The 17,549-nt window shown below is 39.1% G+C and overlaps 1 protein-coding gene across 1 annotated transcript in view; it reads right to left on the bottom strand.

Annotated features, from left to right (window-relative positions):
* The window catches only part of SYT10 (synaptotagmin X), a 34,151-nt gene extending 17,331 nt beyond the window's left edge, over positions 1-16,820 (bottom strand). Inside the window, exons 1-3 of the mRNA XM_009876742.1 lie at positions 16,789-16,820; positions 11,199-11,335; positions 4,837-5,194 (exon numbers count right to left, since the gene is read on the bottom strand). Coding sequence (XP_009875044.1) covers positions 4,837-5,194; positions 11,199-11,335; positions 16,789-16,820 — 527 coding nt within the window. The remainder of the gene's footprint in view (positions 1-4,836; positions 5,195-11,198; positions 11,336-16,788) is intronic.
* Between the last annotated feature and the right edge of the window lie 729 nt (positions 16,821-17,549).

A 17,549-nucleotide genomic window follows, 5' to 3' on the forward strand; every position in this document is an offset into this window, starting at 1 on the left:
ATTTCATTTTCTCTTCAGTGTTAAAACTCTCTGAATTCATAGTATATGATGTTGACATCAGAATGGAGAGGGGTGCAGGGGTCCTAACTAGTCAGAGAAGTGCAATATTGTCCTCAGGGAGTTTCAGGGCTGTCCTTGTGCTTTCGTCCTGTGAGATGTCCAGCCTCACAGGTGTGCTAAGCACAGGGAAGTAACTGAATTCCACCCAAAAGGTAGTGGCAATAAATGTTTGGGCATGCAGCAATTTAGGCACTAGCTCTCTAGTAAAGAAATCCATAGTAAAGAAATAGTAAAGAAATAGTAAGAAATAGTAAATAGTAAGAAATAGTAAGAAATAGTAAAGAAATTCTCATAAAGAAATCCAGGAAGACTTGTGTTACCGCTACTTCTACCTGTGCTAACGAAACTCTTGCAGGTAGGCCTTCCTGAGACCTCCTCACACCTGCAGTTGTAGCACTGAGATGCGCAGATAATCATGTCCAAATTCTACATAGACAAGCAGTGGAGAAAAATGCCTATGCAGACGAAATGGTGAAGCTGACTGGCATTTCCAGTTTGAGTGAAAACAGATGACGGATCTTCTTTTCCTTGATTTCCCTTGCATTTCATAGAATCATAGATTCACAAAATGGTTTGGGTTAGGAGGGATCTTAAAAATCACCTATTTCCAACACCCTGCCACAGGCAGGGACACCTCCCACTAGACCAAGTTGCTCAAAGCCCCATCCAGCCTGGCCTTGAACTCTTCTAGAGATGAGGCATTCACAACTTCTCTAGGCAACCAGTTCCAGTGCTCCACTACCTTCATGGAGAAGAATTTTCTCCTTGTATCTAATGTAAATCTACTCTCCTTCCATATGAAACCATTACTCACTGTCTTATCACTACACTCCCTGATAAAATGTGTCCCCCCGCTTCTTTCCTCTAGGCTCCTTTTAAGTACTGGAAGGTCTCTCTGGAGCCTTCTCTTCTCCAGGCTAAACAACCTCAACTCTGTCTGTCCTCATAGGAGAGGTACTCCAACCCCTTGATCATCTTCATGGGCCTCCTCTGGATCCACTCCAAAAAGTCTATGTCTTTCTTATGCTAGGGGCACCAGAGCTGAACACAGTACTCCAGGTGAGGTTTCTGATTTATGAAGATGATTTATAAAGATCTGGGTTAATACTTGTAAAAGTAACATATAAACCCCAAATCTATGATTTCTAAGGTACCGACCTGCTTTCAAATTTCCAGATTTCATGCATGTAAGGTCTTCCAGTGAATGCAGTCATTGTTGCGAGATGCCACGAAGTAAAATAGTGCTGTATGACTGTTGCCTGTGGGAACCAGCAGCTCTTTTGTTCTAGTAAGCCAAAGCCCTAATTACATAGTGCCTAGAATCTGTTCTGAGTCACAGCTTTTCACCAAGATAGCTAATTGGTCTGTTAATTATTAAGATGCTTCATTGTTGTCATGGCAACACATTTATCTTCCTTTGTTTTGTAATAACAAAGAAATTAATGACTGATAATGAAGTACAAGGATGTCAGGTAACCAGGTTGTGAAAACACTGCAAAGCTTCTAATGTTTGCAAATCCAGGAAATTCAACTTCTACTGGTCCTTGCATGTGGTGCTCCTATGACAGACAAGCTTTCCACAACTTAGAACAAATACTTAGAACAAATTTTAAGTGATAGCAAATCTTATGTAAAACTCTAATATAAAATTCTGTTTCCACAAGGATAATGATAATATTAAGGCAATTTCCAACTCAGCAAGACTGCCATATGTACGACAAAAGAGAAGGATAGGACGCTAATTTATTATATGACTTGAGATTCATGAGGGGTGGCTCTGGTCTAGCTTTCCTAGATGGCATTAGACCAAGCTTTTGGACCACATCCAGGAATGGACACCAGCACTTGCTGTAGTGCAATCACTTAAAGTCAACAGGCCCACTTGTTTTTCTTCAACTTTAATATTCCCAAGCACCTCACTTTTGCCTTTGTGCCTCCTGGGAACTGACTTGCTCTTTTAAGAGCTGAATGACAAGCTCCTATCCCACTTAATGCTAAAGAGCAAAAAGAGTGTCCTTTGAAAACACAGGTGAACATTTGAGTAAAGGAATATCACAGAAGCAATAACTTATATTACAGAATACCTTCACAAAGTACTGGGAAGAGTCATTCTCAAGAACAGAAAAAAAATGTTTGTAAATGAATACCACTCGTGCAGGACTTCTATTGTAGTTTACTGGTTAATTGGGATCAAGGACTGAAGTGCTTTCTTTTTTTTAACAACTAGGTCTTTTCATATTATTGGGAACTATGAAAATGATATAGTTCTAATTAAGCAGAAATGCATTGTTTCCATCTCCTTGTTAACTGTTTAGTCTATAAAAAGTTATCAGACACTTTTTATTATAGCTCTGAATGGCCTCTTATTAAAATAGCTTCAATTACAATGACTAATATGATTCCATTTCTTGAATTGGGATCTGATGGCTCCATAAACCTGTCACAAAACCCTTTCATTTGCCCCAGCTCAGGTGGGATCAATGTAGAGGAGACAATGCAGTCAGCAAATGTTTATCTTAGATCCTTTCTGTGTAGAATACTTTCGGGAGACAGTGCATTTGGATTACTTATGGCTCCTGAGCACAATGATGTCATGCATCAAAGATGGTGCAAGAGAAAGTTGTGCTACCTCTGTGTCTGCTAATGGCTTCTCTCTATTTAGAGGTCCCCAATGAAGGACATCAGAGTCCGGTTGTGGTCATTTTGTGATACAACATTCTGCAACACAACGAAGGAGTAATCCAGAAAGCTGATCTAAACATCCCACCTTCATCTCATACATATTTTTCTTGGAAGTAGTAAATAATATGTGCTGTCAAAAGGTAAAGATTCCCTTAAGGCAGGCAAGGGATAGGAAAAATGCATTTACAAACACAGAAAGGACCATTTCTGGTGACCATTTCTGACATCTCATTCTAAACCTGTTTTTTAGCATGGGTGCAGAGTTTTTCAGCAAATTGTAAAGGAAGGTGATGTCTCCAGGTGGGACAACTGGGGTTACTCAAAACAAAAGAACTGTCCTCAGGAGAGATTTAACTCAAACAATCTAGAGAAAATAAACAGAAAAAGCTCCCTTAAAAAAGTTAAAAACATACGCAGAAAGACTAGGATTGACGGCAGGTTTTAATTTTGCAAAACTGTCCTTGGCTTCACAGATATTTTATATGCACTTAGGTTCCAGTCTAGATCACTCTAGAGGTCTCTGGGAATATTTTCACAGACTGAAGTAGCTCTGGATCATGTCCCTGGAACTTCTTTCTTCCTCTATAGTGCCATAGGGACTATCCCAGTCCATTTGCCAGCCGGCTATTCCTTCTGTCTGTCCAGGAAGTCAGACAGTCTGACTACCTGCAGACTTACATGTTGGTACATGATGGATAAAACTCTTCCAGTGAATATCCTACAAGGCAATAGCGAGTTGTATAGTATCTTTGTCATGCTAAGTTGTATCAGCTTCGGTCTCTCTGTGTTTAGTGTAACAGTTAAAATTTCAAAGCTCTTGCCCCAGTATTTTGGAAATGTTCCTCAGAGCTGCTTGGATACTGTGCTCCCTTGCTTAGCAGATGGATACAGTAGCTGGAGCCAGGCATAGCCAGGCCACTGTGGCTTAAAGTCAGTTGTACAGTCTCATAATTCAGGAGATGATTCAGCTGCTAAGTTAGACCTCCCCTGGCTGGAGTGCACTCATTTTTGGGAGCCTCCTGTGGTTGCCTGTTGGCTGTTCCACACTGTTGGAATAGCTGGGAAAAAACACTTCGGCACACACCACTGCAAAGAGCACACTGAGCTTGCCAAACACTCTTGGGGGACTCACAGAAGGCCAAAAAAGTATGTGCCCACTACATTCAAAATGTTGGCATGTTAGCATGCATTCATTTAGCAAATTGTTTATTGAGGGAAAGCTACTTCCTATATAATATTTGTATTCTAACATATGGCATTGCATAATAGTTCAGGTACTTGCTTTAGCCTTCATTTACCCATTCTTTGTTTATAAAACATTCATTTTCTATTTTTTTTAATGTAGAAAGCAATCTTTATAGTTCACTGTCTGTTTTCCGTGCATTAGATTTGCTGACAGTATTTGAAGATAATGCTGTCTGAAACCATAGGTCATTGCCCACATTTTCACTACTTTTCAATATAAAGAAGTACCAAACACAAAACAAAAGTTTTTGTCCTCCACTTAAATACAAAATAAATACTTCAAAAATACTATGTGTGTAAATTAATTAAAGATCTAAATAAAATCTGTACTGCTTTAAGATCAGCCAATAAGAATCGATATTCTTAGACTGGGACTTTTCTTGCTTTATAAGTGGCAAACCATGTCTTAAAGAAATGTGCCATCAACAACAAACCTGTCATTTAGTGGAGAGGGAAACTTTCATCTGCAAAAGCAACTGCTATATCTATAAAAATATCTCTGTGAAAAGCTAGACTGGCAGTACTTTTAAAAATAACACTGAAATAGATTTTCCTATACACAAAATCTAAAATGGAAATGCCTGAATTAGCAACATTTGTAGTTACAAAGTAGTAGAACACGTAGATTTGATCTTCATGTGTCAAAATATTGATGCAACTGAAGGTGTACCATGTTTCAGAATATTGTGTTCAAAGGACACTAAGGTTTTGCCTTTGCCTGACTGCTGTTTCACACATAACTGCTAAGAAGTCAGTGAATAATCCAGAATCCTTGAAGTTTTCAGCAGAGCATTCTGGCTCTACCTGTTCCCAGGAGAGGTGCCACAAATGTGAGTGCCCCCGACTTACCTCGATGATGATGTGGGCTCAGTGATCTGCCTCTGCATGCGTGCATGTCTGATCAGATGCTCTTTCAGCGCGTTCTGGACCTCTGCTGGTATATCAGGTGAAGTGTGGCTAATTTTCAATGCAGCTTCAAGCACCTTTGTCGTAGGTTTCCCATTTTCTTTAACTTCCTTTTTCTCACTTGTATCAAAACTCTCCGTAGGAGCACTGGAGTTGCTCTGAGGGACATTACTGGCATTGGAAGTGAGAGGTTTGCTTCTCCAGCAGGGCCAACACAACTTCCAAAAGACAAAAAGTGAGACTACTAGCAAGGCGAGCCCGCAGAAGCTGACGACTACTGCTAACAGACTGACTGAGATGTCTGCAAGGATCAAAGAAACAAAGATCACCATGACAGACAAACATGGAGAGAGAAAAAAAAATAAAAATTACACAGGTAGGGAGATATTAATCATTACCGTGTGTAGAGCTTTAAAGTGTTATTTAATGATTTTTTCCTTTTTGATATCCAGGCCTATACCTTTAAAATATTATCAATTTGTAAAATTTATTTCATAAATACTCCATTAATTGTTGTACAGCCTTTCGGGCAGTATCTGTACCACTAGCCACACACTCGGTCAGACTTCGTAGGAAGTAAGTGACTACACAAATAGCCCTAAGTCCTCCTAGCTATTGTTATCAAAGAGTGTTTGCTCAGCAACACATCTTGTTGAAAAAGTTAAACCTCAGTCAAGATTTTCTGTAAGTGCACATGAAGACAGTCCAGTTCTAAATCACCAGGCTGATAGATAAATTTCTTCATAATTTGAGAAACTTTTGACTCTGTGTGCTAACGGCTTCAGAAACATGTTAAGTGGTACAATAGGAACAGAACACAGTCTATTATAAATAAGAAAATTCTAGGATTAAACCTGAAGCTCTGGACAGAGTTAGACTAAGACAGCACACATACATTAGTACCTAAAAATCTTCCCTGAAAACGCAGCTGGCTTCAAAGTATGCCTTACAATGCCCTGAGCTGTACAGAGACCATACTGTACACTTAGCTATCTCTGATGCTCTGTATTTGACTTTTTCTGCCAAAATTAGTTAGCATGTCCAATAGCACAGCCAAAGATAGCAGAACAGATTTCATACCAACTAAATTTTGTGAACGGATTTGTACTTTAAGAGATGGTGGATCACCAGAAATGCCAGTTGAGCCCTAATTAGGAGTTTTATTCTATGTGACATGTTTCAGTTTGATTCTTCCAGTATCATGTAATATTATAAAACATAACTAAAAAAAAATCCCTTTCCTTTTGAAAGGAGCCTTTTGTATGCCTTAAATATATTCAATAAACCCTGCTTAAATGTCCCTCAAGTAATGGCTGCTGGTGCTTGTTACAAGTTTTGACATTTTAACAGCTAATATTTTGCATCCATTGCTCCAGGCAACAGGCTACTGAACTGAACCAGTGGAAAAGTGCAATGGGAGTTCAAGCATACTTTTGTCTAAAGGATCACAGGAAGAAAAATAATCCTCTAGGTATGTATTAGCTCCATGGAACAGTATGTACCTCACAGTTGCCTTTGAGAGATGAAGATTCCAGTAGAAAATTTGGGAACATTTTCTTTATTAATATATAACATCCAGATCCATCTCTCAGTAACAAACAGAACTTAAGGCCCATCTGACAAAAAAATTAATGAGACTAGTAAAAGCACACAGAAAATGTTTGTAGTCTGGAGATTTGAAAGATACAGTTCCGCTCAACCTTATTCATATATGTCCTGGCCAGTGTCATGGGGGAATCTGTACAGGACGTGCTTCTTGATTTAACAAGTTTGGCACAAATTGCTGCCCTGCCTTGAACAGAAGTATGTCTCCTTGACCATTTCCTGCCAGTTCTGAGAAAGGTGTCCTCCTTTCCTGTCTGTAGTTAAAATGTAGTCCTTGGAATATGCATATCAGTTTAACGAGAAATTCATGTGGCAAATTCTGATTTAAGATATTTCCATAAAATGAATGGATGCATAATTATATCTAATAATAATACAACACAAGAAAGCCAATAATATTTTTGCATAGGATTTTGCTAGGTAATTTATCCCCAATAGGGATTATTAGGCTATTCAGTTTAATCTACTGTTTACCCTGCTATCCTTCTTCAGCCCAGTAATTTTTCCTTGGCTTGTGCATCTTCTGCAGCAGACTGTTTTATCCTGACAAGAAGAGAAAGCACTAGGAGATGCTGAATTTACAGCTTGTTCCAATGGCTAATCACTTCATTGCAAATTTGTATGTCTGTTTTGTATTTTTGTAGTTCTATTTACAGTTATTGCTTCTTTCATGTCTTTGTATGAGAAATTATAAGATATAGATAGTATGCTTCCTAAGACATGCCTATACAAAATACAAATGAAATAAACTGTCCTAGGAAACAAATACAGGACTTTAAAATCAATTGCCTACATCAGTCCCTAGGATGGTTTTAAACTAAGCCAGTTTATACCCTCTCAGCCAATTCCTGAGCATGGATTAGGAATTAGAGTAGGCCAACGATCATTCTTAATTGATGGTTTGGATATCGCCCTTCTGTTTCAGCAGATGACAGACTTCAATAGAACAAGGAAAGGCTCTTACATGCAAGCTGGCCCCAGTGCCAGAGTGGCGGGTTGACCCTCGCTGGATGCCAGGCACCCACCAAAATAGCTCTATCACTCCCCTCCTCAGCTGAACAGGGGAGAGAAAATATAATGAAAGCGGGTCAAGGTAAGGACAGTAAGATCACTTACCAATTACCATCATGGGCAATACAGACTCAACTTGGGGAAAAATTAATTTAATTTATTAACAAACAAATCAGAGTAGGATAATGAGAAATAAACACAAAACTAAAAAACACCTTCCCCCCACTCCTCCCTTCTTCTTGGGTTTAACTTTACTCCAAATTCCTCTACCTCCTGCCCTGCAGTGGTACAGGGTGACAGGGAATGGGGGTTGTGGTCAGTTCATCACATGTTGTCTCTGCTGCTCCTTCTTCCTCAGGGGGAGGACTCCTCACTCTTCCCCTGCTCCAGTGTGAGGTCCCTCCCACAGGAGATGGTCCTCCATGAACTTCTTCAGCGTGGGTCCCTCATGGGACCACAAGTCCTGACAGCAAATCCATTCCATCATGGGCTCCTCTCTCTTAGGTCCTGCCAGGAGCTTGCTCCAGTGTGGAATTCCCACAGGATCACAGTCATCTTAAGGCACATCCACCTGCACTGGCGTGGGGTTTTCCATGAGCTGCAGTGGACATCTGCTCCACCATCAACCTCCATGGGCTGCAGGAGGATGGCCTGCCTCACCACGGTCTTCACCAGAACTCAGGGGAATCTCTGTTCTGCGGCCTGCAGCACATCTCTCCCCTCCTTCTTCACTGACCTTGGTGACTTCAGAGTTGTTCTTCTCACATATTTTGGCTCCTCTCTTCTCTGGCTGAAGTTGCCATGTCCCACAGTATCTTTCTACGCTTCTTATCTACATTATCCCAGAGGTGCTACTGATGTCACTGACAGGATCAGCCTTGGTCAGCGGTGGGTTCATCTTTGAGCCAGCTGGCATTGGCTCTGTCAGACATAGGGGAAGCTTCTAGCAGCTTCTCACAGAAGCCACCCCTGTAGCTATTCTGCTACCAAAGCCTTGCCACATAAACTCAATACATGGTCATAAGTGAATTTAATACATTAATACAAAAGTATGCCTCACAGAAGGAACTTTTCTGATGAATTAAACTAGCTGAATTTTCAAAATCAATCTGGACCATCCATTTTTCCCTACTTAAAGCCTGAAAGAATGTAGAACTCTTGTAAAAATCTGATGATCGATCAGAAATTAAAAAAAAAAGGAAACAGAAAGCAATTCGATTTTTGGTTATTTGCAGTATTTCCAGCTCACTTCAGAGATGGCTGGCATAATTAGGTTACATTTTGACAGAAAGGCATTTAGACCTGAAAATTGTATTTTCTTTTCTTTTATAAAATGTTGAAACAGGTTGTTTTAACAACTTTAAAACTGCTGGAAACATTTCAAAACCAGAAATATGAAAACTGATCCCTTCTAGCAGAGTATCATTTTGATGAATAGATACTATCAGCTGAAAAACATTCCATCAAAGCATTTCTAGCCCACTCTATTTTGGGTTTTTTTACTGCAAGACATTTTTCAAACCTTCAGATAACTTGGTGTCTCCTTTCAACACCTATTCCTGTACTTCAACTTTCTCTAAGCTTTTTTTTTTCTGTATTTCCATTAAAGTACTTCAAATTCTAAATCAATCTCAAAATCTTTACAGAAAAGATATGGTTTATAGCCCTAAAATAATCACAGGAAACATCAGAAGTGTCAAAAGCAGAGAAAAGGAGCTAATTCTACAAATAATTGCACATATTATAGTCTCCATTTTAGCTATTTTATTAATAAACAACTTCACATATTTTACTTCATAATACAACAAATACTTAAACAGAAATATGAAATATTTTAATTGCCAGGAATTTGACCAAAAAAAAGTTCATCACAGAAAAAGTATTTAATTACATTTACTGTCAGAATTGCTAAAAAGCAATCAGTATGCCATATAAATTGATGTAAAAAGCATATTGCTTCATTTCCTCACTTACGACAGTCAATCAGCTGAGCGATTGCAAGAGATTTGCAATTATGTGAAGACTAAAATCATCTGCAGAAGAGCAGTCAAATGGAGCTTCCCAGATCCTTTTTGTGTTACACTGGATCTGTTTCTTATATTGCCTTTTCATTGGAAGTTTGATTTAAGATCACAAAACATTAAGAGAGTTCTGCAGACCAGAAGTTTCTTCACATCCCTACCAAGGAAACCTTACTGGGAATGAACATGGGTACTGAAGGACGGATGTGTCATCAGATTGGGGTTGCACTTGACATGTGTAAGTATTATTTGAAGATGTAGAACTGGTGACAAATTCAAAAATTGCCTAAATTTTTAGAGGCAGAAGGAGACATACTCACTCCACCGGGACGTTAATTGTCAACATTGTAAACAATGCTGTTACTGGTCTCTGGTACTGGTACAAAAGAAGAGAAAAATCATCTCGAACTACAAGAAGTTGCGTGACAACTTGTTGTTTCTGAACTGGTAATTGCAGCTTGTCTTCAATGCTGCACGTTTGTACAAAAGAGGACATCCTTCTGAAAATTCATCTGGACATGCAGCATTATGGTTTTACCATTCATGTTCTCATGCTGGGTAAATTCCAGAATGTGAAGGAAATCCTCTTTCTCAAATATCTCCTTCTGATCTGTAGGAAATCTTCCAGCAACTTCAGTAGAGTTAACCATTTCACTTCTGGTAATCTTCCTTTACTGACTTCTGTCCTTAATGTAATCTTTACAGTCTTGATAAAATTTCATAACTGAAACAAAATATCCTATTTCCTTATGGTTTTCTATTTAAAACTACTCTTTCAGGATTTGGAATTTTGGACAATTCTATATTTCTCATTTGAGAAAGGCATGTCTATTTGGGAATTGTGTGAATTCTATTTACCTCAAAATTTCTCTACATTTTTAATAATTATCCTCAGAAACATTTGCACCGTAAATGGCTCTTTGATAGCCAACCTTTCATACTAGGCAAATACATCAGTGACATCTCTGTCTTTTATGTGGATACTAGGGAATGTTTTGAACAATGGTTTCGGTATTATGGCTTCCAACAATTCGGTGTTTGAAACTTGGTTCAGAAAAATCCTGTCCATGAATCCATTCGCAAACATGCACATTGGTAGACGTCCATTTCCAAACCAAATTAAGTTCGTTTACATTTTAGTCAGTGCCCTGACAGCATATGCCCCTTCATGCTTAACTCTGGAAAAAATTACTCCACAAACCCATGATCTTGAATGAGGAGAGAGACCAGAGTGTGCTGTGACATCGCTGTCCATGTGTATCAGGGGCAGGCATATGTCTGATGTGGACACTACTAGAGAAAACATACTCTTGCCAGTGAAGGAACAGGGGGAAAGGAACACCTGGAAAAAAATGGGGTTATATTGTCTTTTGACTCATCTCTTGATCTATATCTGATGTTGGTTCTCTTAAATATTTAAAGTACAATGTCTCTGTAACTTTCTTCAAATATTTTTCTTTAACCTTTAATTTGCTCTTTTGTTCATCAGTCATAAGGAACTTCACCATTTCCATGATGACCACTCTAATGGGAACTCCTGTGCCTGGAAGAGCAGGACAAAGCTCAATCAAATCATGTCTCTGATTTTCTAGGATTTAGAAGGAAGCAGGAGCTTTATAAATTATAAAAGGTCTGGGTCCAATAAATCTCTCTTATCCCCATGTATACGAACTAGTTGGTCCAATCCACTTCCTCTGCTGTTCAGGTTTCCTTGCAGAAATTTGAAGAACATAAAAAGTTGCTGGCGTTCATTTTTACCTGGCATTAGCAGGTATTCCACAATTACCTCTGTCTCATCCAAATCCCTGCAGATGGGGATATAATGCTTTAGAATGCCCCAAAAAGTGGCAGGTGCAGAATCTTGTATTTTCTCTCATAATCTGAACCTGTCAGAACACTCAAATTTCAAATGGTATAAATAGCCTTTCACTTAAAAGACTACATGTGATCTCCTCTCCTGTTCTCATGGAGAAACACACTTTGAAGATCTTTCTCAAATCTTTTGAGTATAGCCTTACTGTGAACGTGTTCCCTCCTAGGCTATTAGTTCAGTCTGGCGTCTGAATTTGTTCAAAACCGCCCTCACCATCTGCTGGCTGCTATATCACTTCTTAATACTAACAGAGCTCTATTGTAGTACATTTCTCAACAGTAAGGGAACCAATGAAGTCAGGTATCACTGTGATTTACTACATGAATATAGCACATAAAATTATTAATCTCGTCAAAATCATTTTCTCTAAGTTGTATTATCTATTAATACATCTGATAACCTGTATATGTCCAACTACAATTGGAATACCCTCTTTTGCCATTTCAAACTCCATGTACGGGACTTTAGATTATGTGATGGACAGCAGATCCAGAGTATTTCCCAAAAGCCTATTAGCCTCCTCCTAGCCCAGAAATTAGAAGGAATTTGCCACAACAGCTGTGTTTTTTGTGTGCTGCATGTAACTGGAGAAGATGGTTCTCGCTTTTGCCTAATTCGGTCATCATGAGTTCCTTGCAGTGCAGGACGCAAAAGAGGTTGTGCTGAACATTGGCCTCTCTAACACCTCAAACGTAAATTATTTGTCTTCACTTCCAAAGCTTTTTCTGGCCTACTTACTTTTCTAGTTGTTATCTCTCATTTAATCTTAATAGGAGGTAATTTCTGTCCCTGCTCAACCCATGTCTGTCCACCTTCCATTAAACAAAAAACCATCTCTGAGCTTGGTCCCATGCTGCTCTCACACTTGCGAGCATGTCTCTGTGAGCATCTGCAATAAACCCTCATTATCATCTTTCAGACAAGAAAATGAAATCAAAACACATCATAAGTCCATTGGACTGCCATTAATCATAAGCATACCATAGCTGTAACAAGGTTGACACAGCTCAAATGTCATTTTTGAATTGTCATGGTTATGTTTATTCTTACCAGCATTATATAAAAAAAACCTTACACATATGGTGGGACCCAGCAAAACACTGTGTCTCTTTATCTTCATTGTTACAGATTTGTCTGCCAGCTGTTATAAACATTTTCATATTTTTCATCTGTATTTCTTTGCAAAAGGCATATGGAGGAAGATTCTTTTATAAAACTCTTGCTTTTACAGTGTATTGCTGCTATCTGCTTGTTGAGCACTTCTGCATTGTTGTGACTGCCTTCACAATTACAGTAAATAAATCTGGTCTCTGTGGTATGTTTACTCCTCTGTTCTGCCTTTATATGCTGCTGAATTAGATGAATTTCTGGTTTTCACAGCTTGTTAGTGCTGATTTCGTAAAGCGTATTTTCCAGTAACCCTGCACCTTTACCCCTATCCCCAACCCATATTTCTCTCTGGTAGTATCTTTTTTCTAACCAGGTGATGAGCTGTATCATAAATAATTTGATCTGTCTGCTAGATGTTCAAATGTTTATTACTTAGTTTTATCACATTTCTCTGTAACAGAATGCTCAATTGTTTCACACAACAGTCACTTTCTCATGAAGAAAAATGTTCCTTCCTTGTATGACAGTCCAACACCTATCACAGTAGTCTTCACATTCGTTCAAGCCACTTCTGGTCCCTTTCATGCTTGCTTTGGCACACTTGAGAAGAATTTGCAAGTAAAACACTGGGTAAATCTGCTCCTCTCTCCCCACAAAGTGTATTCTGGCAGTGTAACTACACCTACTGCTTATACTCTGTGCATGTGCGTAACTGCACGTATGCTCTCATGTATGTTTAACAGAACCAGGACTAAATGTGAACTGTCATCTGTCGTCGGCAGGTTGAGAACTGACAGCCAACAGGAGACTCATGCTAGCTACAGCAGGAAGACCCAAGACACTCCTCTTCAGGGAAGAGCGAGACTATATCATAGAATGGCCGTGAGCAGAAAGCTCCAGTGTTTTCTTACTCTGTATACTTCTATAATAACCTGTCAGACAAGGGTAGGGTTACAAACTTAGTAGGTTAAACTTTTATGGTAATAAAATAATTGTGAGTGGAGTATTTAGATGAATAACAAATTTCCCTGTAGAAGGTGATGTTCTTTGTATAGTCAACTTAAAAAACTCATTGTCTGACAAGCAAAAGAGCATGAGTGAACATTGCTCTCTAGAACTCTCTACCCAAATGAGATGGCTAAAATATGCCCTCCTGGAAGGGAAGCAACTGGGTTCCCTGCTCTGTTGTAAACATCAGCTCCCCATGAGAACTGATAATGAGATAGTAAAGTTCTGCAGGTCCAGCAGGCTGACAAAAAGGCAAAGACAGCAGAAAATGCCCACCATTTGCAGAAGACATGCAATGAATTTTAAACATGTGCCCCTAGAGCAGGATGCCAAAGCTCCCCTCATTACACTCTACGCAATTGGCTTAACCTTCAGAAATGCTCCCGACTGGGGGTTTGATGTGCTTGGTTCCTTTGAAAATGAGGAAGGATGCTTCACTGGGAAAAAGAATCAGAGTCCCTTATTAATCAGGTAGCCTGAGTCAAAATACAGGTATAACCAAGCAGCATATATGAATTGCAGACTTGTAGAAAATGATTTATTTGCATTAGAGATAAATTTTGTTAGGTGTGATTCCGCACATCCAGCTCTCATTTACTTTACATCTGAACTCTTCCTACTAGCCGACAAACATCTTAATCATTTTGCCAAAGTCTACTGGAAATAAAGTGTAAAACAAAAATAAAACAGTTGCACATCTAATTCAGCATTTTGCCATAAATGTTATACCCTTCAGAACAAAGTTCCCATAGTCATCTAACTATATGGAAACAAAAATGTAAAGAGTTTCTTAATCTTATCACTTGAGCATTCTCCTGAGATGAGAGAATTAATAGTCCTTGTAATTACCAGGGCAGAAAATATAACAGCAGATGTCTATCTTCACTAATTGTCTAAAGCTTTTAGAAATTTACAAAATTACTTATCTCACTAAGATTCTTTGCTATGAGTTCCACAGATTAATTATCCATTACACTAAATATGATTACCCTTTCTTGACCCAAGCAGTAAGCAGTAATTGAGGGTCCTAAGGTGGTGGTGGTGTCACTGACAGGAAAAAAATACTGAATAATCAGCCATTTCTTTGATGTAATCCCATTTTTTTGTGTAATCCACAAAGAATGCCCAAACTCTTATTGCTCTGAGAATAAAAGGAATCAAACACACGGAAGTTATTTTTTGCTAGCAGCAACCCTGAACAGCTCTCCTTACTGTTTGTTTCATTTTGTTCTATTCTGACTTCCCAAAGCCATACTCACCATCTTTTATTCTGCATCTCTGTGTCCCTCTTCTTTGCATTTGTTTCTCTTAGATTTGTTATGCTTCTTGCTCATACCTAGACACCTACCTACACTATCAAAAAACCCCCACAGTATCCAGCCTCTCCTCTTATCAGCAAAAGTTCTTGGATCACAGGGTCAATATTGTATCATAATTTGCTTTGAGCCTGTGATCAGGTGGTGCATCTTTCGTCTCAAGTAGTTGATTCCACTGAGAAGCTGGGCTACTTTTCATGGTCTAGCTGAACAGAGAGGAATCATAGCCACCAGCATAAGCATATCACAACAGTTCTAGTTGCCTTTTTTTAAATGCTTTTGACTTCTAGAGCATGTTTTTATTCTTGTAGTAAAGAAAAATGGTTTGCTTTCCTTTTTACCATCTACTCTCCTACTTTATGAAATGTTTCTTGCATTGTTCTTTCATTTCCAAATATAAGCCCTCATCTTTTAGCCTTCTTTCCTCCAATGAAATCTCATTAGTGACTTATGCTACCTTCATGACACTTTTAGGTATCTTCTGAGGTGAGGAAAACTGAATGAACACACCACTTAAAGAGAGAACATGCTATGTCTATATAACCAACTAGTATTATTTTTACTTTTCTTTCCTCTATAAAGTTTCATTAATTACTTGCTTTTTGTATTTCACTGAAAGTTTAGCTGTGACTCTGTAAGAAAATACAGTAATAAACCATTATTCTGTAATAACTCTCTCACAGTCTTTTATGTTCTCCATATCTTCCAGAAGTCCTCCTCACAACTCAAGTAACTTCTTACTCTTTCTACAGCAGTTTCTTCTCAACACACTTCAGTGCTTGTTGCAGGAGCTAATTTCCAAGACACTGCCATAGCTGGAGTCCCAGGACGCAAATAACTGAACTGGTTCCACAACACCTGTCACCTAGTATGAGCATGCACTGGGAAAGTGTTTCCCGTATCATCATTTGGGACATGCTGCAGAACTGATAGGACTAAATCAGCCATTCCTCCTTCTCTACCATACAGCTACAGCCGCATGGCATCAGAGCTGGTCAAAATTTACTCATCCACAGAAGGATATGGCTACATGATATGGACTCTCCTGCTACCACCATATGTATAAGTCACAGATATTTCAGAAAAACACAAGCACTTATGGCTTCGGTCTCAGAAAATGGAGAACACAACATTTTTACCTTTAATGAACAGGAGCAATGGATGTTTGACACTGTGGACAATACTAACTTATCCATTGAGATGATAAGGAACTCTACATGCATTTGAACTTCAGAAGACATGTCACGATTCACCTTTCAATGACCATATTTCTCTCAGCTTAAACACTATATTTACAATCCTTCAGTTCATAAAATTCATGTGAGTGATATTTATGTCTTGTGTATCCAAGTGCTTCTATATTAAAATATTGTCGATTAGCAACAATGGCAGTGTGTCTGTTCCTCCTCTGAACCCAGAAAGTATTAATATGTGCTGAGCAGCAGTGTTATTAATGTTTGATTTAATATGTGTGCCAATAAAGTTGACACCTATCATCTAATAACAGTTTCCTTTTAAGGAGGAAAAAGTGAGATTTAGGAATTCAGCTGAGATACAGTATTCAGTGGCTGAAGCCCCATGTCTGTTAAATATCAGGGTTTTTTTAATAGAGCGATTCCAAGTTAGAGTTTACAAATGCAAAAAAAAAAACCACCACAGGAAGGTGGTTGACTTTGAAGAAATGTCTAAAATGAAACTCCTGTTACTGTACACAATGCAGCATTGAGGCAAATGTTGAAGTTTTAAATTTTCTGAACAGCAGACCTCGATTTACCTCCTGGGACATTTTCATATCCTTCACATCCTGCTTGTTTATACATCAACTTAAGTTTTATATAACTCTTAAAATTAACCCCCTGTGCAGTACTCTCTAAAAATCAGTTAACCTAAACTTTCCGGTGCCCAATTTCCCAGGCTCTCGTAGGGTAATTTTATTTTAATGCAACTTTACCATTCGGACCGAGACAACCGACAGCGCGACATCGGAACACACTCAGTAGTTGGCATTTAAAAAAGCAAAACAAATCCACGATCCGTGCCAGTGGAAGTACGACCCCCGTGCCCTCCACGCCCCAGCGGAGGGGCCAGTAAGCCTCCCCCGGGTTGGGCTGTCTGTCAGGTTCGGGTCGGGTCGCTCTCCCCCGCCCGCGCCCCGCCTTCACCGACTGGAAACTCAGCGCTCGCCTCAAGGGCAAAGCCTTGGGAGAAGCGTTGCAGGCACCGGGGGCTGAAAGAAGAATCGCTCCTCTTTTCGGACAACGTTTTTTTTTTTTCAGAGATACTACAAATAACCCGGAATCTGCAGTAAAATCTGTGGGTATTAGAAAGAGGGAAAAAAAAAAAAGTAACAGCCGCGGCGGCAGCTAGAGCGCAGCTGGGGCACATGCTGAGGACATGCTCCTTTTCAGGACTTGGTGTTAATTTCTTTAATTTGCACTGTACGCTTGGTGTTTGTTGGCCATAATGGAAGCTGTCCGTTTGCATTTATGGATAGACAGCACAGACTACCATTCTCTCCTGGAGAAATGAAGCACTAATTTTCAAACGCCGTCCTAAAAACAAGTACCAAGGAAAGCAAAGGGTTCACAGTAGTGCACAAAATAACGCCAGAGTTGTTTCTGAAAGATCCGGACAACTTAGAACTTAGTGACCAAAGATGCCACTGTTTGTAGTCAAAATCTTGGTTTCTACCTCGCCAATTTTTCTGGCTTC

This window comes from Apaloderma vittatum, unplaced genomic scaffold (genome assembly GCF_000703405.1).
Source record: "Apaloderma vittatum isolate BGI_N311 unplaced genomic scaffold, ASM70340v1 scaffold10869, whole genome shotgun sequence".
NCBI lineage: Eukaryota > Metazoa > Chordata > Aves > Trogoniformes > Trogonidae > Apaloderma > Apaloderma vittatum.